The following is a 23,629-nucleotide window of genomic DNA, read 5'->3' as shown; positions in this document are numbered from 1 at the left end:
GAAACAGAAATTCCAGTCCAGCTTTCTTTACCATACTTTGACTTTAAAATTTAATTTTGATTGACTTTTGATCGGTCAATAATCATATTATTATATAGGCCTCCTTTTGCAGAGTTTCTCTTTCGCAATAAACATTTGGAATGTGTGTATAATTAACATTTATACAATATACATTGATTGCATTTTTAAGGTTTTAGTTTATAGGCTTCTTTTTTTAATATATATTTGATGTTTGTCTTTTTATTAAATAGTAAAGAGCGACTTTTACGGACTAACATTATTATTATTACGAATACACATACAGTTATACAGAATAGAAAAATTTAATTTTTTAAAAATATGCATCCTTCAGATTACAAACATTAACTTGCATTTTTTTCAATTTATCGCCATTAGGTATTTGCTGTGGGCATGTATAGAGGAATAGCGCATAAAAATAACAATTATAAAAAGGTTTCTCTGCATACATACAAGATATACTTTTGACTCTATAGATTTAATAGTTAGTTTGGATTCCTCTCATCTCACTTAGTTTGTAAAATGTTCTAAACTTTTTACAATTGTCGGCAATGTAATAAATATATTTATATATAATTTGGACTCTTTGTTAGGTTTTTGTGGCTCACCATGCGCAGCTTTATTTGAATCCTTCTCTCATCTGCTTGTATAAGGTGTAAGTGTTGTGTGAGTTTTGGCGCCTAGTTAAAGTACATACGAAATAACACTAAACTAGCAAAAATGATTATAATACAAAAGCAAACGAACAAATAAGTACACGATCTGCTGGCGGTGCTGCTCCAAGTGGATGCAATGAGGTTGCGGTTGTGCCGCTGATTTCGCTGCTGCTGCTGCTGCTCAAGTCGTTGTTGTTGATCTTGTGGTTCATGTGATGTGTGGAATCGTTGTAGCTGCTCCTCCTCCCGGCGCTGCTGAAACTGTTGCTGCACCTCCAGCCAAAGCCATTCGCTTTCACTCCCGTTGCCGGTGTTATTAATCAACTCCGGCAAATCCTTGACTGCCCTCGATGGCCTTGATCAGTTTGTCCTTCAGCTGCAGGTAGCCTTCGTAGGGCGGCAGGTCCAGGCGGTTGAAACTGTGGATGAATCTCGTTAGCCAAGAGTTTTTATTATCCCCAAGGGGGTGTCCCCCACGCAACTCACCAGGTATGTGCCCTTGGAAAGTTATTGGGCGTGCCCCACTTCTCGATGGTAAACATCTGGGGGCCATTGGAGCCGTACAGCTCCTTGAAACCGTTCATTGGCACGCGCGATGTGCCCGTCACAAACTGCAGCAGGCGGGAACGCATCTCGTTGGAGAACGAGAGCACCGCCCGCCAGAACCACTGGATGATTATGTGATTCATGTGGTAGTCGCCCTTGTATAGAGTATTCTCGCGCCAGTCCTTCACATCGATGTTCTGTATGCCGCACATCAGCAGCTCCAGCTCATGCTCATCGAATATTTTAATAAGATTCAGGGGGATAATCGATCCGAAGCCATCCAGGAAGGACGACATCTGCTCCTTGACACGTGCCACAAAACGCCATTCAATAACCAGTCTAAAGGGAATAGATTGGATATGCGTTTTACGCCTTAGAACGACATTTATTACTTTGCACACTCACTTGATGTATTCATCCTTGTTTTCATTTGTCACGTCTATGTTGGCGCCACCCGGCTTTAGTTCGTGCTGACTCTTCTGGCCAAAAACGTCCTCATCCAGGCAGAAAGTCAGTTCGAGGATGCGCGGATCGTTCTCCTTGATCCACATTAGCGAGTTGTAGTACTCCGTGTCCACAGACTCCATGTCCTTCAGGTCAATGGGCTTCTGCAGCATCATCTTGTAGAATGGACGAATAAAGAAGGCATCCAGCAGCTTTCCATGATACACAGCCATGCCCGCAATGCGGCCGATGAATCTGTGGGGTAATCACACTCTTAGCCAGGGGAATTACTTTAGAAGTGGTAAATGCTTACTTGAAGTAACTTAAATGCTCTTCGTTGCACAAACCGCTGCCATTGTTTATCTGCAGCGTATAGTTGTCCATGGCCGAGTACTCAAAGAGCCCATAATACGGATTGAACATTTCTTTCGATAGTAAATAGAACCATTCCCTAGCAAGGCCTCCGTAATCTGAAATTCAAAGACATGCAAATTTATTAAAATATAACTATATTAGTGTGATTTACTCACCTAACCCAGTTTCTCCCTCAAACTCCACCCATAATTTAGTCTTTAGTAAATCGGTTTTGGTTACCGAACTGATAATTCTGTAAGAATCCTCTAGAATCGATGTACGGCGAATACGTATTTCAAATTTATTTGGTACATTGGTCTGGAAACCAGATATAAAGTAAGTCAACTTTTAAATGAAAAATCTGATAATATTTGATACTCACAGGCTTTCTAATATGACTCTTGAAATACTCGTATTTCTGTTTGTAATCTCGGGAGTAGGGCACAGCCTGTCCGGCAATGTTTGGATTGGACAAGCGAGGATCCTCCCACTGCGTGGTTCGCGTGTCTGCAATGGAGGTTTTGTTAGATTGATTGTCAGGGCTAAGAACATAATATAATATAACCCACTATGATCTATATAGAACACGCGTCCGTCGGTGTGCACCCGCTCCTCCCAGCCCTCGGGCAAGGGACCCAGGTCGTCCTCGACGCGACGCGTCTGATTTGGCATAGGGCTGGCCCTTCCGTTGCGGGGATCAATCCAGGTGGTCCGCCGGGATGCGTGGTCAATGAAGAACGTCCTGCCGTTAGGGGCTACCTGCATCGACCAGCGCGGTGGCAGGGGTTCCTCCTCGCCACCAGCATTCTGCAAGACAAGATCGCCACACAACATTAGCCATTTATCCTTACTTTCCACATTGCAAATATCCTTGGCACATGCAGATAGAATATCTCAAACTCTATTTACGTTTTCGTGTGCATTTAGGATGGGAAAAATAGAGGGGAATCGACTTTACTTGTTCCATTGGAGGCACAGCAGCGTTGTCTTCCTCGGAATTGCGTCGGGTGGACGGAGCTGAGATGTCGGAGGGATTGTGGCTGTCTGTGTGATCGGTGTCTTCATTCTAGTCATTGGTGGATTGGTGGATTATTTTATTCATAAATGTATACATATGGATGCATTGCATTGCGTAAGGTATTTTTGTTTGTCGGTTTTGGAAGAAACAGAAAAGAAGTGTTGATGAAATTAAAATCGAATTCTCGAATGGCAGATCTTCTAAGAACACAAATCAAGCCACACATGCAAACATAGAAAATATTAAAACTAATCGAGTAACTTAGGTTTTTAGCTGAAAAACAAGGATTACACAAAGCTGCATGGAAGCAATATGAGTTTAAGTACTAAGAGTCAAGTTTGTTAACATGCTACACAGATGTTGAGGAGCATTCGGTATGGACTCGGTTTTGCTTACCGCTCCTCCGGCTGAAAACCCCATGCCACGAAACAAACACAGAAATGTGGGATTTTTGCTAACACTGACAGATTTTGAGACGCCAAATAGTTCAAAGTTTCCAACAAGCAAAACGATCGAGAGGAGACAACCAAGTTTTTAGACTACAAGTGCAATGATACGATGGCTGACCGATGGCTGATGTCGCTGGAGCAACTGAAGTTGCTGGTTTCGTTGCCCCCGATGTTGCAGCTCCGGCTGGCGATGATCCACATCAAGCTACAAGTGAAATGAGTGATGTGGGTGGAGTTGGAATTGGTTCTATTACGGGGGAGATGAGTGTGTGTGCTAAGGACTTGCTAACCAATATTCTATTCTGGTGCTGCTGCTGAAGCTGCTGTTGCCGCTGCTGATGCTGCTGGATGTGCAGTTGCATCTGCTGTCGCCGCCGCTGCTGATGTCGTCCCAGACCGTCGGCCATGTTGCCCGCGGCCCGCCGCGTCAACAGATTGGTTATGGCCACATCCGGCACCCCGGGCGCCTCTCGCACCGGCCGCAGGTCGTTCTGCAAACTGGTCGCCGAGATTTCGGGCTGCCTATGGGCGACAGGATGTCGCAGGGAATTGTAAACAAAACTGAGGTCATGAAAGATAGAGCACAACGGATGGCTGGATTAAGAAGCTGGCTGCGAAGTAAAGGAGCCTTGGAAGGATCGGGAGGATCTTTTGGGTTCGGACAGAGTACCGACAGAAGGCTGGTTGGGATCGGTTTGGATGGGTGTTGCTAGCGCCAACGCTAACGCATGATATTAACCTGGTATGGTCCACTGTTGGGTCCGTCTGTACGCCCTCTTGGCAAGGTAACATGGCAAATCCATTGTTGTTTGTTGATGTGTTGGGTGGTGAGATCGTTGTGGGTGTGGTTGCCTCTGTTGATGGTGTCGTTGCTAAGCCAGCAACATTGTTATTGTCCTCTAAACTATTCCGACTGATGGTGTCCTACGTATATACAGGGATTGGTTAATGGTGGGCCACTAGACGGCTACGAATCTACAGTGCTAGCTGGGGGCTTGACAAAAACCTGATGATATGTGGCACAAAGATCTACTGTAGTATGCATCTCGCGATGAGGAACTTAATAAAAAACAGAGCGTCCAATAGTGATACCATACGACTAACAGCTTATCGAGAAACTAGCGATACGCGTAATCGTCATTAAAACTAATCAAACTTTGCCATTACGAATATGCGTTTCAGGTACAAGTTCCTATCGAGTATATCACAAGTGTGCGCGCTTCGGGATGTGGCCGAGGGCTGATCTGGGTCAGGTGTCGGTGGCTGGAGCTCCACATTGTCCTGCTCCGGCTCATCGCCATCCTCCTCGGCTTCCTCATTGTCATGCAGCTCGCCGCAGTGCAGACAATTGGCCTGATTATTCTGGAGATCCACCATCTCCTCATCCCCATTCTCAGCCACATCACCATCCTCATCCTCATCCTGACTGCTTTCCTCGCTGGCCAGGGCCTCCATGTGAGTAGCGTTCCTCGACCTCTGTGGCTTGTGGTTTGGTTGTTATTGGGTTAGTCGGTTCGAGTGCGTTTTGTGTGTGCGTTGTGTAATGGGTTTGTGTACGATGTTGAAATTTAAAAGATCATGCACAAATATCAATCAAGTCAATTGCTCATCACACATGCATAATAAATAGTTATAAATATCTGATTATATATATATATCGAAATTTACAAGTTTTCCCAGTGATAAACTTAAAGTGAGCCCCCCAGGGGTTCCAGAACCAGGCATTTAAACTTACCGCCGAACGTCCTGACTCCGTTTCGTCCACGCTGATGTGAAAACGTCTCTGGAAATCCGAGCCCAGCTGGTCAGTGGACTGACTACTGTTGCTCGTTAAGCTGCAAGGAGATTACAGTGATTAGTCAGGGAAAAGTATATGCAACTTTATCTCAAGAAGTAAAAGTAAAACAAGAGTGAACTCTTTAGCAATTCTGTTATTGGCCTAACAATGCAAGCCTACGACAATTAAAATTAAACTTTTTTACCATGGATTTGTCCAAATATGCCTTTTTTGATTCGTATGGACGATTACTTTGAAATGGTGCACTCCTCGATTAGTGGTTGGATGTTTTTCGGGTGCTCTAGAATCTTTGGCATGCAGATTAAGACTTTGGACTTTGGAGTGTAACTGCACTTTCGATTGTAAGTCCTGAGAGTACTAATTGAAACGAGTAAAACTTGGTTTGGTGTTCATTTCGCTTAGCTCGCATTATAGGTTATATATAGGTACGGATACAAAGATTTCAAATGAAAAACAAATTACTTGAAAAAAATGATTGTCATGAAATTCCTGAAATTTGATCGGTCCTAACCAATATAGCCCTTAATAATCAAGTTTTACACCACATCTTTATGTCGCTATACTATGCAAAAGCGAGCTAACCCAGAGGAACCCCACATGGGGATTGACTCGATTCGATTAGTACTCTCAGATTGTGAAATCCAAACTGCGGTTACATTTTCTGAGTTGCACTGGGTTATTATGTTGCATACTCTAAGAGCCTTTCTGTTCACATAGACATGATTTTCCCATAAATCCATAAGAAAATCAAGGGAAAGCTCCTCCTGATTCAGAGTCATATTTCGCCCTCCCAACTTACATAGTAGGTCGCTCCCATTGCGTCGTCCTTGCCGTGTGATTCACATAGTACGTGCGCCCATTGGCATCCTGGCGCTCCTCCCAGCCAGCGGGCAGGGCGTCGTGGCCGCCAGTGGGAAAGGGGTGCTGTCGCGGGGGAATGCCACACGATTATTATTTGCATTTCAAAGGGAACAGCCATAATGACACACTCACCGGCTGCGACGAGGTCTCGCCGGCATTGGTGGCCTCCACGTGCTCCCACTCGCCGTCGCTGTTGCCGCTGGACGGCTCGCTCTGCTCCCGCGTCTCCCGGATGAAGGCGTGGTAGATGCGCAGGGTGCCCTTGATGCGGGATTTGGCGCTGCTGGGTGGAGGGCATGGGGGACAAGGTAATTATTAATGAGCCAACCAAACAGGTGCACAGACACCGCCACAACCGCCAACACCAGGCCCACACAGAAGACACACATACGCACACGACTGTTAAACAATAAGTATTATACTAAGCGTTAACTAAAAATAAACTCAACGGCGAATACACGAATGCAGATACAAGTGGGATACTGTGGATTAAGACGCGTTTCACAACTTTAAAACCGCTTTCCCTTTAATAAATGTCAAATGGGGAGAAATTCGGGCGATAAGAATGGAACTTGTCGAAAGCACACAACGAATTTAATCAAAAAGATTTGAAATTTTTTATTTCCGATCTTGAATGAGTCACTTTATTAAATAGAATATGACAAAAAGATTCAAAAGATAATTGTTGTTGTATTGCAATTAGTCATTGATTGAATTGAAACCGAATTAAAATGTATTAACAGTCACGTAAGATGTAGTTTTTATACCCGTTACTCGTAGAGTAAAAGGGTATACTAGATTCGTCGGAAAGTATGTAACAGGCAGAAGGAAGCGTTTCCGACCCCATAAAGTATATATATTCTTGATCAGGATCACTAGCCGAGTCGATCTAGCCATGTCCGTCTGTCCGTCTGTCCGTCTGTCCGTCTGTCCGTCTGTCCGTCTGTCCGTCTGTCCGGATGAACGCTGAGATCTCGGAAACTATGAGAGCTAGGCTATTGAGATTTGGCGAGCAGATTCCTGAGCTTCTTACGCAGCGCAAGTTTGTTTCAGTAGAGTGCCACGCCCACTCTAACGCCCACAAACCGCCCAAAACTGTGGCTCCTACAGTTTTGATGTTAGATAGAAAATTTTAACTGAAATGTATTAGTCTTGTCCATACCTATCGATTGACCCAAAAAAAATTTTTCTACGCCCACTCTAACGCCCACAAACCTCCCAAGAAAAAAAACCTATGACGTCAGAGCCAGACAGTGCGAAATGTTTTTACGCGTGTATGTGTGTGTATGTAAATAGTTGCCGGCCGAACTTAGCGGCAAAGAGAAAAGCACTGCCGGCGCTCAGAGAGAGCAAAGTGCGCGGCTAACTTATTCTATTGAACAATGAATTTGTCACGCCTACCCTAACGCACACAACGCTTAAATCTGTCTTCCGCCGGTAGGTGGCGCATTTAAATCTCGCTTTGCTGCTTGCATATCTCCATTTCCCTTTGGTCGCTTAAGCTGAGTAACGGGTATCTGATAGTCGAGGTACTCGACTATAGCGTTCTCCCTTGTTTATACTATAGATACTATTTCCATGTGGTCTTAAAGTTGTGAATAGCAGTTAAGGTTAAAAAGCGATTCTATTCTAGTCTAAGGGCAAGTGAGGTGTTCTACTACGATGACGACGAATACGTTTGGAAATTATAATTGCCATTGAGGACTGCACTTGGGCGAAGGGGGCGTGGCGATTAACAATAAACAATAAACAAGGTGAGGTCTGAAAGCAAAACACGTAAACTCTATAGCACTACAACAAAATCTCTACGAGTTGGGGGAACTTAAACAAGATCTTAGCTCCTTCACCAATCTCTATTAACAATTCTGCCTTAGTTTTTGGGTTATAGGAACATATTCTTTGACTTTTATGTTTTGTTTTTGGTACATAACTAGATAGTATGGCTATGTAGTTGTGTGTAAATCAACTGAAATTAAAGAAACAAAATCAAACTGCAAACGATATAAACCTACCCTACTGACCTGCGCGGGCGCAGAGTGTAGCTTTGGTCTCCGATGGTGCGGCCCTCCTGCTCCGTGGGCAGATTGACCAGGGTCAGCTCCACCATGCCCAGAAAGTCGTCGCGTGTCAGGCGATTCTCGTCAAACACTTGAAAGACAAGCTTATGCTCAGACGGTTTAACCTGGTCAAATGGGGGGAGGATAATCAGTTAGGAGATGGTCCAACTATTTAATCGGTTTGCTGGCTACTTACTCTGAATATGAACTCTTCGTTCCAGATTGGGTTCAGTGTCTGTGGGGGAAAAAAGAATCATTAATATTTTTCAAGTAAGTTTATCTATTATGACTAGAATTTTAAGTGAGTTACAAAATTGTTTCCAACGTGCTCGTCTCTTTAAACCGTAGTTCCGCTAATCTTCCTTTAATTTACTTACTTAAACAACTTTATTTTATGGCAGTATTACTTATTTCTATACATTTTTTCTGGACTTTATAACTCTATTTATGCAATTCACGTTCAACAAAAAGATAGATAAGCAGAGGTAGAAATAAAAAATTATCAAAAAGGGCAGTGATTTTACTTTTGAAATTATTATCAACACGTTTCTTCTATCTCTTTGAAAAGTAAATCTGCTAGTTTCTTGAATTTCGCGATCAATGCCAACTATAAACAATCTAACAATAAGTTATCTCCAGGGGTTATCTGCTCTCCGAAACTGTTCGTATACAATGAACATGTCTTTGATCCCGAAAGTAGATATCTATGCATTAGTCACGATATTGATAAGCATTGTGTGGTTTATATTTCTAATCGCACTATCAAGGCCAAGTACTTCCCCCAGACACTGTTGCACCTTCCGTTCAGTAGTGTGGCAAGTAGTTCTAAGCATAATCGATAAGATAAACTCCGGCAGAGTTGTCCTCGTCAGCCAAGTTATGACGGGTTAATACTTTCAGGGGTTTTATTGTGCTCACCTTCTTTTTGGTCTTTGTCAAAACAGAGTCAATATTTATATCACCGTTGATTGTGTTCAAATCGATTCTGACATACGGGTCGCTGCGGACGAGAGAATTCATTTTAATTATCCCCTTCATAATTGGCTTAATTAGCAACTGATTCACTCACCTGGCGCCGAATATATCCTTTTTGGCCAGCGACTGGCCGCTGAGCACAACGATTCGCAGGTGACACGAGTCGCCAGAGTCGTTCTGAAAAGGGGAAAAATAAAAAGAGAAAACAGGAAAATTAGTAAAAACAGTCGACACACAAATGAGACACTTGTGCACGCATCGCTGGGGAAAAACAGCGGACGGGAATTCAATGCCGCAGAGGAGCCAGCTGGGTCGCATCGAAAATAAATAAGCCACAAGGCATGGCCACGCGGCGTATGCGTAATCGCGGACATTAAGCATACGCAGCGTGGTCCTGCCTGGATGAAAATTCATGCACTTTACGGCCGACACTCCGCTCGCACAAAAGCCCCTCGTAAATGCTCTCTGAAGGATCTGCATTATACATTCGCGTGCATAATTGTTTTTTCGTTCGCGGCTAGATAATTTCCACGACCTTGACACAAGCACTGCCACAGAAAAAAAGAAAAAACAGAGGCCTGGAAGTTCAAGAGAGTCATCAAGCAATTGTCTAGTGCAGAGAATGCGGCCCAAACTTGAGCTAAATTGCGTGTTGTGATTCACTTCGGGCCTCGGGGCTCTGGGGTCTAGAAATGCGGTTGCGGCCCAGTTTGCAGTTGGCATTCCTCGTTGAAATGCGAAACACAATTTTAGGCATCTCTCTAAAATACATTTTCCCATCTAAATGTACTTTGTGGCCAAATTAAAGCGGCTTAGGGGTTCAGAATTGGGTTAATTGAGCGAGAGTTTGATGTCTGACCTCAGAGTTGAAAGGCTTTTCATGTCATAAATCTAGGAAATTAATATGGGTTTTGAATGAACGTTGATTTATTTATTATGCCAGCTTTTAATGAGAGAACTGTGATAAAAATGTTAAAGGAAAAACAGTTCGGAATATGAAATTTAATGGTGGAAATTTACATTGAAATAGGTCGGGGTATGAAGCTTAAGGCCTATGCCTTTTTTAAAGGTGGGAATTTCTGAATAATAAATTTAACGCCTTTTAATTTAACGGAATTTAAATTTAAGGCCCTATTAAAAGGTTTGAATTTTTATTGAGATGATTTTAAGAAGAATTTGTTCTTGACTATTCGCCATTTCGATATTACTCCTTTGTAATTGTATTCTTCTCTTCTTGTAGCCTTCTACCAAGCCGGTTTAAAATTTCAATTAGACAGAGCTTACAGCCAGGCCATTTTTACCGATTTTTTTGTCCTGCCGAGAGCTAACCACACAGCAAGAAAAAGCAACACCTACAGCCCATGACACCCCAATCCCCTCCCATTATCTGGGATCAGTGGAACAACAAACTTTCTGCATTCCTGGAAGTTAAGCCAACCCCATTTTATCTACTCATCTCGGCTGAGAGCTAGCACTTGTATCCATTAAGAGGCTCTCCCATGAAATATTCAATTTGCCGACATTGTTTATAAAGTGAAGAGCAAATCCAAGTCCCCCACTGCCCCATTCCTTGGTGGCTGACCAGACGGCGCCAAATCTATATCTATATCTCTATCCGACCGCCCCTGTATCAGATATCAGAGGCTCGCATGTTGCGGCTTGTTGGCCGCCCGATGACCCTGACTAGGTTGGTATTAGACCCCATAATACATGTGCCATTTCGTACACGCTCGGGGGAACTATTCCATTCTGGTTCTGTTTTCGTTCCGTTTTAGTGACGGGTTGTATTTTTATTTATGCGCTGCCAGTTCCGCATTTTCCATGAACTTGTACTATTGATTTTCACCGCGTGGGGCTGGCTCTTTAAAATAGCTGCGGCTTTTCCCACTTGTGCAATAATTAAACGTGCACAGAAAAAAATTGGGCGGGAGAAAAAATCGAATTTTAAATAGTTTTAGAGATAAGTAAGATTTTAAGTACTTAGTAGTTATAAGTACTAAATTAAAAGCAACTATTTGTTTTATCAACATATAGTAGTATTGATACAAATGGTTACAATTGCTATATCGATGACTATTAAATATTAATTTAATGAATTTATCAAGTTGACTTTAAGTCTCCATATCGATGCTAAGCCTATACTCCACTTACAATTATTTATTTAAGGGCCATCTGTTTAAAAATAGATACTATTATTGGCTGTGTACGAGTAGACATTCCAGCTGTCCCTACATGCTAATACTATATAACTATTAATACTATAAAGCGCTCATTTTATCGACGATGAGCGAAGTGAAGCTAAATCGCAATATAAATGCCAGATGCCCCGTTGTCGGGACTCGATTATTGCCCGGACAAGGGGTCCCATCAGTCAGCCTAAGCTGGTGACCCTGGAGTCGAGTAATCCCCAAGGTCTTTCCAGGATCCTTTCGCATGCCTTCAATGCCCCTGCAGCTGTCACAGTTCCCTTGCCTGCCTCAAAGACTCTGACAGAGCCACGTCGGTGCTGGCATTAAATTGATTTTTAGCCACTAAATCTGGGACCGAGGGAAATTAGCTTAAAACTGTTCTTGCGGTTTAAGCCTGTTTGGCACTGGATTGACGGGGGGAGTGGAGAGATTGGGGGACATGACAGGAAAAGCGTTAATTGAAAGGATGTCCGACGTAATGATCCACATTGCGATGCACTGACATCTCATGCTCCTTTGATTGACTGGATTAATACAGTGGAACTTCCCTCAATGAAACAACTTAACTGGCTTAAAAACTTAAGCTTAGAATTATTTCAAGTGTGTATCAAATAGGTTTAGAAAAATACAAGTCAGTATAAGGAATGACTCAAAATATCTTTTATTATTGAAAGTTAATCCGTTAAATTAAACATTTAATTTAAATATTAAGTGCTACGAAACCCTAAATTGTGAATCTTTATAAACAATCTTATTTAGGCAAGCCAGTTTATCGGTGCATTTGTTAATCACGAATCCCACTGATACGGTTTCGATTTTCTTGGCTACTGAAAAGCTGAAATCGTAGCCGAATTCGGTTATCAATAGGCACAAAGCCAAACGCTCATTATCGGAGTTGGCAAGGCGTTGACTTTTGCCATTTGGATGACCATGTGACACACTACCAGGCTGGCGCCCCTTCTCCGCTTCCTTGCCATCAATCCAATCGCCCACTTTCCCCGCCTCCCCAAAGCATTTCACATTCCCCATAGTTTTCCTCCACTTTTATTTCCGTGCCAACTGAATGAATAATGAATTATAAAAATATATATGTGAATAGTCATTCAGCTGTGCGCTGATAAGCAAAGGCCAGAGAGGAAACGTTGGTAGCGAAAAAAAGAAGTCAAGGCGCTCGACGGAAGCCCATTTCTGTTGCTCTTAACGTTTCATCTGCTGTTCAAACAGACGGCTTAAACGGAATGCTGATGGGAGATAATAAATACCAGTCAGCAGCGAAATTAAACAAGCTTGAGTATCAATTGTTGTTTTTAATGCACGCGAAAAGCAGTAGCTCTAAAAATCCTACAAGCCAAAAAGAAGTGTGGCTTAAAGCTATAGTCGGTGCCATTAACCTAATTGTTTGGTTACTGCCCCCCACTTGTCACCATTGTCCAGGGATCAATGCAAATTCATTAAACAAATTGACATTCTGCCATGCATCTGCGTTGGATGATGGATACTTCGACAGTTTACAAGATAAAAGCTTGAAACACCTAAGGGGTTTGTGAGTGCCACAAAAACTATCTGATGAATTAATTTTAGAACATAAACCAGAAAAAACTGACTGCAAGGCGAACATAGGGAAATTATTCAATTAATAAGGAATAGCCTAGGTATATGTACGTTGAATACCCTTAAGGCTATAAATATATTGTTGAAATGCGACGATGATATATCGCTATGACGTTCATAAGTACAGAAATAAGCTTATGTTATCGGACAGATAAATTCCGCATTAATTTAATGGAAACATTGTATTTCTTTTGTTTTAAATGGATTCCAAGAAAATAATTTGTGAAAACAAAATAGACAATCTATTAAGAGGTCAAAAGAACCACTGTGTGATTGATCGTAAATATTTCTAGATGCAATTTAATTTAAGAATGTGAGCTTGTGTATAGTAAATGTAGTAATAATAACACTTTGGGATTCCGATTCTCTGGTCATTATTATAAATATTGGAAAATCTATTTTAATAATACATTTTCAAAGTGCATCCGAGCAAAATTGATAATATACATACATATTCATTTATATATTCTGGTATAATTTATCATTTAACTAATTATCCTTCCAATATAAATGCCCACGGCTAATAGAGCTCATACAAAAATCTTCAGAAAAAGCAAATCAATTTGAAAACAAAGCAAATAAAAATATTTTGTATGATATACCAAACATTTTGACCAAAAAACTAAATCATCACAGCTTCAAGACGTATCTATTACCAATATTCCGATTTGGAAAAGCCCTAAAGACTGGGAAACATGGCCTTTAAATTAGCATTACCCGTTTTTCCGATCAAATCTGTTACTTTGAAGTATTTCATCCGTAAAATCTCAGTAACCGGGAGGCCTTGGCCGGAAAATCTCAAGAGATATGGGAATGTGGAAAGGTGGATTGGACAGAGGGGCGAGATGGGATCGGATGAGATAGGATGGGATGGGATGGGGAGGGCGACACGTGAGGCACATCAAAGGCGGCTCAATTAGCGGCCGAAGAAAATGAGCACACTCACACACACACACACGGAGGCTCGAACATTTGCATATGTACCATTTTCACGTACTGGCGAGAGAGAGAGCGGTAGAGAGAGGCGCTGCTGCTCTCGCCAGTTACTTACATCACTGTTATTGCAGCCATGGATTTGGCCATCTTCGCTCGTCACCGATGGCGATGTGGTTGTTGACTCGGCCATTTTTATTTCGATGTGGATTTGGATTGCGACTACTTTTTTTTTTTTTATTCACCGCCGACTTTTCTCCTCTGTTTACGTTTGGTGTTTGTGTTAATTTTCTTGCACGCCCCGCAAACTAAATTGAACAATAAATTGAGAGGTTATAAAAAGAAATAAAGGCTTGAAAGTATTTGCCGCTTTTGGCGGTTTTAACTGCACAAAACGGGTTGGCCAAAAGGAATTTCCTCTATTCTTGCAGCCTTTTTTGCGTTCTTTTGCGTTCGATTTTCACTTTTTGGCGCACACAAGATTTATTTTGGTATCTCAGCGAGCTTTTTTGCTTTTTGTTAAGCTGCAAGCTGCATACGGCGACAAAAAAGGGAACAGGTTTCACAACAACGGCCGTTTTGTTTTTATTATGCTTATTGCGTATACGTAATGTTGGTTAGGGCCAAAAGGGGCAGGGCACAGTCAGGCTTCACATTCCCATTGCCAGTCACCAAACATTTTATTCCTTTTTTTTTGGCAGAATGACTAATAGGGGCGTTCGAGAGAAATGAGAATTGGAGTGTTTCTGATTTCAATTTCAAGATTTCTCGTTTTTTTGCCGAGCACGAACTGTTGCTTTCCGATACGTACGCTTATTTACCCTTTTTTTTTTTATATAATTAACACATTTCAGGGGTACGGTGCAATAAATTTATCTATGTATATAATCCAACGCTGAGAGTGTGGTTGTACCCTCTATATTTATAATTCAATTATTCACTTATTTATCTTTTATTAACGGCCCTAAGCGATGGAAACAATAACAACAATAACAAACGGCACACCAACACTATTGCGAAAACATGTTCTGCGTAAATGTCTGCCTCTCTCGCTCGCTCCCGCAGCGAGTGTGTGTGCGGTTGTGAGTGCGAGCGGAACAGCAACAGCAACACTTGTCGGCGGCCGCGGCGCGAAACACGGAACTGGGCGCTTTCGCGTTCTAAGCTAAAATGAAGGCACCTCCGCCGAATAGTGGGACCAGCGCGTTTGCGGCCCCAAAAAGCTTTCATCGCGCTTAGTGTGACCGCAGGTTCGACCCGGACCTTGGAGAACGGGTTAGACTCCACTGTTAAATATGTTAAATTGTCAATTCGAATAGAATATTAATTTTAACTAGTTAAACCACTTTTGTTTCAAATATTTTTAGGAAAGGTCATATTTTGCCAGATAATAGAAACAAGAATAAATAACTTTAATCATGAGCCAAAATACTAAACTGATTTCTAAGCAATCAAAATTTACAAACTTGATTGTTTTAGAGATTCTTTTTTAAACTTAACATTTTATATATATTCATATTAACTTGGGTAAAATACACATTATATGTTGATAGACTTTTTTAAGTAAAGTAAATATTCCATTTGTACAAAAGAGAATACGATTTAAAAATTAATTTTAATCACCTTTTTTTAAAAACAATAAAAAACAAACATATTCCAATCTAAAAATACCAAAACCAAATCTATGAACACACTTTTCAACACTGAGCCCGAAGCTTTCAGCTGGTCGCCAAAAGCTTTTTTAAGTGACAGCGCTCTTTTTTCTCTCCCTCTTGCTCTCTCACTTTTCCTGTCTCACTCCCACCGTTGACAGCTGCCATCGAACAAGTGTCCAAAAGCAAAACAAAACAAAAACAGCTGATAGGCTGAGGCGTGCGTTGGTGTGGGTGGAAACATCTACATAAGTGTGCGAGAGTATCTGAGTAGCGGCTGCAATTTGTATCTGTGTGGCTGTAATAAAAATTGGGAACCCCCATTAACATGAACATGTTTCTGCTAAGTAGCGCATAATCAATTATAATTGACATTTGACTGCCGGCGCTGCTGACGTAATGGACCCAATTGAAACTATCCGCCTCTAATTGACCAGCTGTTGACTGATAAGCGGTCCATTAAGGCAATCCGCTAAGCAAACTGTGACGTTGAGCGGTTTGACAAGTGCGTCGATTGGGCGACGTCACCGCTTGCCGGTTGACGTGCGAATTGGATTAAATAACCCAAATAACTGGGCTCAATTAGCGGGGGCATCCAACTTTGCCAGACCCATCCAAACTAATGAAGACAAACACGACAAACACCATCCCCCCTTGTTTGGTCTGGAATTTCTAACCTTTATGACAAAGCTTAAATAAGTTAGGCAAACAAAATCGGGACTCCGTCAAATAAGCGCTCGTTGAAAAAAATTAACTGGGACCAGAGTTTAATAATAGTATTTTATTTTCTTAAAAATATGACTAATAAAAAATATAAAATTGAAAACAAGTACAAAAAAAATTTACGCCCCTAGTCAGTATATTAAAAACTAAGTTCTTTATAAAATTGTTTGTTTAATTATGTTGCTACAAATTATATTTTATCAAAGTGTTAAATAAACTTGGAAAAGGGTATTGAATTTTAGTTGTATAGTTTAAGCATTTGGAGTTTTCTTCCCGTGTAGCAAAACCCAGACAATTTACGCACACAACATTCAAAAGGCGGCGGCCAAGAATCGTGTTGATAAATTAAATTAGCTCGGAAGATGCCGATGACTGTTCAAGTGGCTCGCATCTTTTGGCAAATTAAGATAAATAAATTACTTTCCGTTCAGTCTGAGATGCCGAGCGAATAATTTGTTTACACAAGTGAGCCGAACAACAAAATCACATTCCAGACACTAAATAAACATTACTTGCTGCCGATTCATGTTCTGACCGCTGTTTATGGAGCACTTTTCGATGCTGGAAAAGTGAAGGGGAGCTTAGAGAAATTTATACAATTTTAAACACTGTCTGGGATGTAAAGAAACCTTTTTTTAAAGTATAAGATAACATTTAGTAGACTCTAAATTATATGGAATCAGCCCCTTTTGGTACCACTTTTTATCGGCGTTTTAGACACCGTAACATTTTAACTAAGACAAGGAACACCTTTAAATATTATCGATTTCCCTATATTTAGCAAAAGGCGACGGTATTTATTATCCCTTTCTTTGGTGAGTTAAATTAATTATTTTTAAAGTGGAAAAGATGAGAGACGACTTTCTGTAAATTATACCTTTTAATATTTCGGCCAAGTAATCTACCAGCAATGAATTGAGTAATGAGTAAAGATTTCATGGATTTCCCCATTTAAAGCAATTGTGGATACCCCATTTTATCGCCATGAACGGGTTGGAATCTCCAGGGCCCATCTACACGACTCAGCTGTTTGGCAAGCTGCAGATTAGATTAACAGTGAAAACACCGTAAAAATAGAAACACCAAATAAAACAGAGGCACTGATAAGGACAGCCAAATCCCCACTCCATGATGAATTCGCGTTCTATTTGTCACACAGAAAATAATTTTAGATACCATTTTTGGGATTTTTAAGATGATGAAGAGATTTTAAAATGGATATTACCAATTCACAACATAACAACAATTGTGCTTTATAGGTTAGCTCTGATTAGATTGTATTTATTGAAGTAATTTGTTGATAAAAAATATCATTTATCACCTTATGGATTCATGTTTTGGTTGTAAGGACTTACAAAATGATACACTCCATGAAATTAGAAGTGAAATACCTAACCGTTTAATGTAGATAACAAAATATATACAAAATCTCATGTTGTTTGTTTAAGATTACGACCACTTTTACATGATTGCTGATGGTGCACCATGGTGGAAGATGTTAGGCATATAATGAGCCAGGTGAGGTGGAAAGTCAGGGCTGTCTTTTTTTTTTGAGTGCACTTCATTTTGGGGGTCACTTGCACTTGTGTACACTTACCACTGCTGCCAACGATCGACGTGGCGTGTGTCCGTTGCCGAATTCCTGGCGCGATTGCTGTTGTCCTGCAACAGAGGCGGCCCTCCTGCGGGGCGGTGGGCGTGGCACATCGCCGCCGCCCGCCGAGGAAGAGGAAGACGAGGGGACGGGAATGACCGAGGCGGCCACACAGCCGCTGGAACGTGCCGACATTGTAGTGTTGTTGTTATTTTTTAAGAAGCTTCTGCAAAGAGAGAGGGGAGAATGTGTAAAGCGGAAGTGCAAATTAAGCGAAAAAAGACTCGAATGAAGAACAAGAAGAAAGAGGCTGCGACAAGGTGACAAGAGGAAGAGAAGGAGGGAGAAGGGAATGGAGAAGAGAAGAGAAGAAAAGAAAAGCGAGCAGACAACAAAGACGGCAAACAAAGTGCACAACGGTACTTGTGCTAGATGCCATCTCTGTCTGCCGCCCTGCCCCCGCTTGTGTGTGTGAGTGTGCTAGTGCGGGAAGGTGTGGGTGAGAGAGCACAAAAGCCAAACATTTTCCTTGATAATTAGCCAAGCGCGAAGAGTTCAACGCCATGTCTTCGTCCCCCGTTTATGGTTAGCATAAAGTTTCGACCAAGTTTTCCACTTACGTTCACACACACCCACGGCCGGGGCACTATAATTTCGCCCGATTTATGTATATACTTTGCGCTGGTATGCGTGTGGGTTCGCCTTTTATCCACTATTTGCGGAAAATCATCACGTACTTTTCACACGGCGATTTATGCACTGCACTGTATCTGCGGTTTATCACTCGGACCGCTGCAGCGGCTCACATGCCTTGGTCGCCGAAATCGGTCGGCTATAGTGGCCTATATGTGTGTCGCACGCGAGGTAGAAAATAAAAATTAAACACCGGACAGGAAAAACACACACGAAACGAAACGGGGTTCTCTCTCTTCCTCTTCGGTTCGAAACGGCCAGGGGCGGGCAGCTTGCCGATACTTCACGCGATATTTCACGCGGCAGCGGAGCGCCCATCTCCAGCCGGCAGCCTACTTCGTGGCGGCAGCGAAAAAGGTGGATATCATCCTGTGGTGAGTTCGGTATTTGCTTGGTATTTTCCCACCACAGACGAACGGCCATACGCAAGCAGTGAAAAAAAAGTCGAGAAATCTAATAAGTTTTAGCCCAAAAGTGTTGCAATTGCTGGTGCATTTAGCGATTTAAAGAGACAGAATTCCAAGATCCCCGACCACAGAGCCAAAAAACCAAAAAACCACAGACATTTAGCCACCAAAACACTTGAAATCAACGGCTGTGCAGCAGCAGGAAGAAGAGGAAGAGAGGTGCGTGGTGCGTAGTTAGTGCGAAATTGCGTATTAGGAAGGAAAACAACAACAAGCGGGGCTGCGAGAGCCAGCAAACATTTTGATTCGAGGAAAACAAACTTTAGCCAGCGACGAACAAACCAACCAATCCAACGCAGTGTCGCATCCGCATCCGCAGAGGGAATACCGAAAACTGGTTACATGGGTCCGACGGATCAAGACTGGATCGGCTGTGCGGTGTCTATAGCCTGCGACGAGGTCCTGGGCGTCTTTCAGGGCCTGATTAAGCAGATCTCCGCCGAGGAGATCACCATCGTGCGGGCCTTCCGGAATGGCGTGCCGCTGCGCAAGCAGAACGCCGAGGTGGTCCTCAAGTGCACGGACATCCGCAGCATCGATCTCATCGAGCCCGTGAAGCAGGATGTGGATGGGCACACGGCCCCGCCCCCGGTGCTCAACAAGCCCACGCCCGTCAAGCTGCCCCACTTCTCCAACATTCTGGGCAAGCAGCAGCAGCTCCAGCTCCAGCAGCAGCAACAACAGAAGCAGCAGTACCAGGAGCAGGATCAGGAAGAGGATCTGCCGACGACGCCGCGGTCGAGGGCCAACGGCCATGGACGACCAGCGGCAGGGGGAGCAGCGCCAGTCGCATCGGGCTCTTCGGGGTCACGTGGCAACTTTAACTCGACGCTCAGCGATAAGATGCACCAACTGAAGCTCATCGAGACAAATGGCTCCAATGGCACCCGAAGGTATTTTGGTTCTTTAAATGATGGGTAGAAATGGTAGCCTTTATTAAGTGGGAGTTAGATGTTAGGATTCTTGAAGATTTAAATTTTAATTTAGCGATAAAAATTAAATCTCATCGAGTCCAGCACTAACACTATAACAGAAAGTAGCATTAAACTCCTGGGAGCATTTGGATATAGTACAAACCTATGTTGATAAAATATTCCACAAGGTAATGCTTGCTTGATTAGTGGTTTGTGTTAAGCAACAGCTGCAAGGACTTCTGCTTAAATTCAATTTTGTAATAAGTACTAATGTTGTTAAACTTTTTTTTGCCACCTAGAACACCGCAGACATCTCGTGCGCCCAGTGCCCAGCAGCAGCCGCAGATGTCGACGACTCCGAACAGCGTGGCCGCCTTCTTTGGCAACATGATACCGCCGAAGGTGGAGGTGAAGATGGGCGCCTACGTGAGCAACACGCGGGAGAGCTACTGCAGCAGTAGCGGAGACAGCGGCGAGGCAACCGGGCTGTCTTTGGGCAGCAGCAGGCCCATAGATATCGTTAGCAATGGAGACGGCTTTTACAAGCAGACGGCAGCCTCCAGCTACGGAAATGCAAACGGCAATGGCGGGAGGAACGGCAAAGCGAACAACAATGGAAATGGCAACGGAAACGGCTCTTACACCAATGCAAATGGCAACGGCAATGGAAAGAACAAGCGGAATCGGGTGCGACGGGAGAGCAGCATGCGGCAGCAGCAGGTGCTGCAGACCTTTGGCAGCGAGGCGGACGATCCACTGATCCACGAGGATTTCGATTTCGAGGGCAATCTGGCGCTGTTCGACAAGCAGGCTATTTGGGACGACATTGAGTCGACGCACCAGAAGCCAGACGTTGTGCGGCACATAGTAAACAATCATCATCAGCCGGAGCAGAAGTATAGGCACGACGAGAACATCCTGGCCAGTAAGCCGCTGCAACTGCGCCAGATCGAGAGCATGTTCGATGGCAGCAAGGACTTTGTGACGGACGACGGTCTCATTATACCCACGATTCCGGCTTACGTGCGGAATAAAATTGAGATGAGTGCGGAGAAGGCGGGCCTCTCGCTCCAGAGGCAGATCGACATATTGGCGCGCGGGGCCAGTGACCTGGCCATCACACTGTTGGGCGGTGCCAGACGTTTGACGCCGGCCAACAATCATCAGTGGCCGAAAATAGCCATCATCTGCGATGGAGTTAAGAACATGAGGTTAGCTGGATTTGTCAACGACTTCAAGGCTGAGATTATATTAATAACTAAATCCTTGCAGGACAATTAACGTTGGAGCAGCCACGGGTCGCCAGCTGGCTTCCCATGGCCTCACTGTACTCCTGTACGTGGAGCAGGCCAAACTGGTGGAGCAGAACAGCAGCAGCGCAGAGATTTCCTTGTTCAAGGCAACTGACAATGTCATAGTTCACTCAGTAGATGGTAAGTAAACAATAAGCTATATAAACAAATTAATCCAAGTCTCATCTTAAATATCCTACAGCCTTGCCCACGCCAGATCTTGTGATATTATCGACTAACACCGCTAATTTATCGGATACGATCAGGAAATGGCTCAGTGTGAACCGGTTAGTGGGAAAAATATAAATTCTAAGAGCTCCCTAACATTCTCTTCTGTACTAGCGCTTCGGTGCTTGCCGTAGATCCTCCGCCGTGTGGCATTAATGAGGTGGCTATCAAGTACTCAATACTACCCATACTACCATTGAATGGCATATCAACAGCAACAGCATCATCATCCTCTTCGGCCGCCGCCACACCAACGCCCATTGCTAGCACTTCGGCAGCAGCAGCGGCTAACAAATCAGTCGCAGCAGCATCAACGAACAATTGTGGCAAATTGTATTTATGTAATCTAGGTATACCGGATAAATTCTATCGTGATTGTGGCATTAAGTACAAAAGTCCGTATGGACATAAATATGTGATACCGATTCACTCAAAGGACTGAAACAACGACAACAAAAACAAAAACACAAACACCAACATTTACAACAGCAATCAAACTGCAGCATCAGAAATACCAGCAATCAAATACCATTAAAACAACAAAAAACAAGCACACACAACAAAAACAATAACAATGACACACCCGCACACTTGTGATGATCATCAAGTCCAGTTTCCTGTGAATCTAGCTCTTAGTAGTCTTCTCTCATATATTACTCAAGTTAAACATTTTGTTCTACGGCGCGTACACATATAGTTTTTAGGTTAGTTCATGCATCAGCCCTTAGTATATGCCTAGTTATTATATCTATTTCTCTGAATTAATTCAAAGCTGCCCCGGCCAAATGCCAAACTATGATTAGTTTTCAAATTGTACCCTATAGATTATTTTTTCATTATTAATAGCCCTCGGTTCTGAAAGCTAGTCCGCATTTACAAGTTTCAAAAGCTTTATTTTAGGCGCACGTTTTAAGAAATTTTCCAAACATTCAACCCAAATTTAAGAACCCCATCAGAATAATTGAACAGATGCTATGGCCTTAATTTGTTTCGTATTCCCTGTCCTTCCCGCAAGTGGTCTTCATAAACGTAATCATCAAATCAGGCGATAAATTGTTTGTAAATAACTATACAATTCTATGGGGAAAGATAAGATCATGTTAATTATTATCAAGTATGCGCAATAAATGCCAAATTCAATGTCTAATTTTAAGCATTAAATCAACAGCAAAAGCAACAACTATTGTACGATGTAATACGGAATACAAATCCAAGTATAAATCAAATCAGATAGTTAAGTTAGTTTCGTAAGCTAAAGTGTTTAAACGTTTAACAAACCATAACAAACAAAGCAACAATGATAAAATGAGGAACACTTTATATTATATATAGACCTATTTAAGATGTGTCTTTAAGCATAACTAAACAAAGTCGAGAGCATAATTTTTTACCCATCGAATACTAAAGAGAAACCACAACACAATACTTATACTCTAAACTGTAGAACGATGAATTTTATATAAGATTAAATCCAATCTAATAGTGCAAAATTTTAGAAGGTTGCAACTCAGTAAGGCAACCAAAAACTCAAAACCAACAACCCAAATTAAAACTACTTGTTGTATAAATAATAACTATAATTGTAAAGAGATACCAACACACGTAGATTCTAAATTCCAATCATGTTGATGATCATCTGCAAATTCAATTTCCAAAAACCATCAAACTATATTGTAAAAGAGAGTTGAATGCGGATTAATCTGCCGCCAGGCGGGCCCCGCAGTGACTGTTTTGCGTTAGGAGTAGAGAAGATGACCAGACCTCAAAGGGATGTTAGTGGAGAGCGGATGAGAAGGTTTTCCCGATACCACAGTAACAACAACAGAACTCACAACCAAACGAATAAACACCAACACTAGGAGAAACAACAAACATCCTGAGATTTTGGTAACGCTTTAAAATTGTAAAAACATCTATTTTCGGGCCAATGAAATTGTTAAACGAAGAATGAAAACCTAATTTTAAATTTATACATAAAAGACAAAATTGTACAGAAAATTCTCTTTTGGAACAAAAATCAAGCAGAAAAAAGAAAGCGGATCAAAAAAAGAAAGTCCTTTCCAAACGAAACAGCAATATTAAAAAATACAAACAACACCGAGAAGCCTTCTCATGGAAGAAAACAAAATAACACGGTGTTTTTACTTGCATGTGTAA

At 42.3% G+C, this 23,629-nt stretch overlaps 2 protein-coding genes across 24 annotated transcripts; one reads left to right on the top strand and one right to left on the bottom strand.

Annotated features, from left to right (window-relative positions):
• Window positions 1–165: 165 nt before the first annotated feature.
• On the bottom strand, window positions 166–18,804 carry LOC119555648 (E3 ubiquitin-protein ligase Nedd-4). 23 transcript variants are annotated; one of them, XM_037867206.1, is made up of 21 exons: window positions 18,499–18,804; window positions 17,882–18,104; window positions 9,271–9,353; window positions 9,120–9,201; window positions 8,398–8,436; window positions 8,157–8,326; window positions 6,277–6,427; window positions 6,083–6,207; window positions 5,221–5,320; window positions 4,653–4,967; window positions 4,225–4,409; window positions 3,776–4,046; window positions 3,604–3,690; window positions 2,977–3,084; window positions 2,588–2,825; window positions 2,401–2,525; window positions 2,195–2,336; window positions 1,978–2,134; window positions 1,626–1,919; window positions 1,161–1,559; window positions 166–1,093 (listed from the first exon to the last, which is right to left on the bottom strand). In XM_037867206.1, exons 2-21 carry the CDS (start codon window positions 18,071–18,073, stop codon window positions 991–993), a joined length of 3,366 nt encoding a protein of 1,121 aa, XP_037723134.1. In that variant the 5' UTR covers window positions 18,074–18,104; window positions 18,499–18,804; the 3' UTR covers window positions 166–990. The 23 variants fall into 23 exon arrangements, with proteins under 23 accessions (XP_037723134.1, XP_037723139.1, XP_037723137.1 ...); XM_037867211.1 differs by having other exon boundaries at window positions 3,776–4,007; XM_037867209.1 differs by having other exon boundaries at window positions 8,166–8,326.
• A 162-nt stretch (window positions 18,805–18,966) lies between these two features.
• LOC119553719 (enhancer of mRNA-decapping protein 3) lies at window positions 18,967–23,569 on the top strand. Its single transcript, XM_037864303.1, has 5 exons — window positions 18,967–19,931; window positions 20,252–21,163; window positions 21,225–21,385; window positions 21,447–21,531; window positions 21,587–23,569. The coding sequence occupies exons 1-5, from the start codon at window positions 19,381–19,383 to the stop codon at window positions 21,912–21,914; spliced, it is 2,037 nt and encodes a 678-aa protein (XP_037720231.1). The 5' UTR covers window positions 18,967–19,380; the 3' UTR covers window positions 21,915–23,569.
• The last annotated feature ends 60 nt before the right edge of the window (window positions 23,570–23,629 follow it).

This window comes from Drosophila subpulchrella, chromosome 3L (genome assembly GCF_014743375.2).
Source record: "Drosophila subpulchrella strain 33 F10 #4 breed RU33 chromosome 3L, RU_Dsub_v1.1 Primary Assembly, whole genome shotgun sequence".
Taxonomy (NCBI): domain Eukaryota; kingdom Metazoa; phylum Arthropoda; class Insecta; order Diptera; family Drosophilidae; genus Drosophila; species Drosophila subpulchrella.
The sequence above is the reverse complement of the archived record's forward strand: the minus strand, read 5'-3'. Positions and strand labels throughout refer to the sequence as shown.

Coding starts and splice junctions, on each gene's coding strand:
- LOC119553719 (XM_037864303.1), top strand. CDS start 19,381: ATGGGTCCGACGGATCAAGACTGGATCGGCTGTGCGGTGTCTATAGCC. Junction 21,386..21,446: donor CATAGTTCACTCAGTAGATG/GTAAGTAAACAA, acceptor AATATCCTACAG/CCTTGCCCACGCCAGATCTT. Junction 21,532..21,586: donor AAATGGCTCAGTGTGAACCG/GTTAGTGGGAAA, acceptor CTTCTGTACTAG/CGCTTCGGTGCTTGCCGTAG.
- LOC119555648 (XM_037867206.1), bottom strand. CDS start 18,073: ATGTCGGCACGTTCCAGCGGCTGTGTGGCCGCCTCGGTCATTCCCGTC. Junction 3,085..3,603: donor TCCAGCGACATCAGCCATCG/GTCAGCCATCGT, acceptor ACCAATGACTAG/AATGAAGACACCGATCACAC. Junction 2,135..2,194: donor TGAGGGAGAAACTGGGTTAG/GTGAGTAAATCA, acceptor TTTGAATTTCAG/ATTACGGAGGCCTTGCTAGG.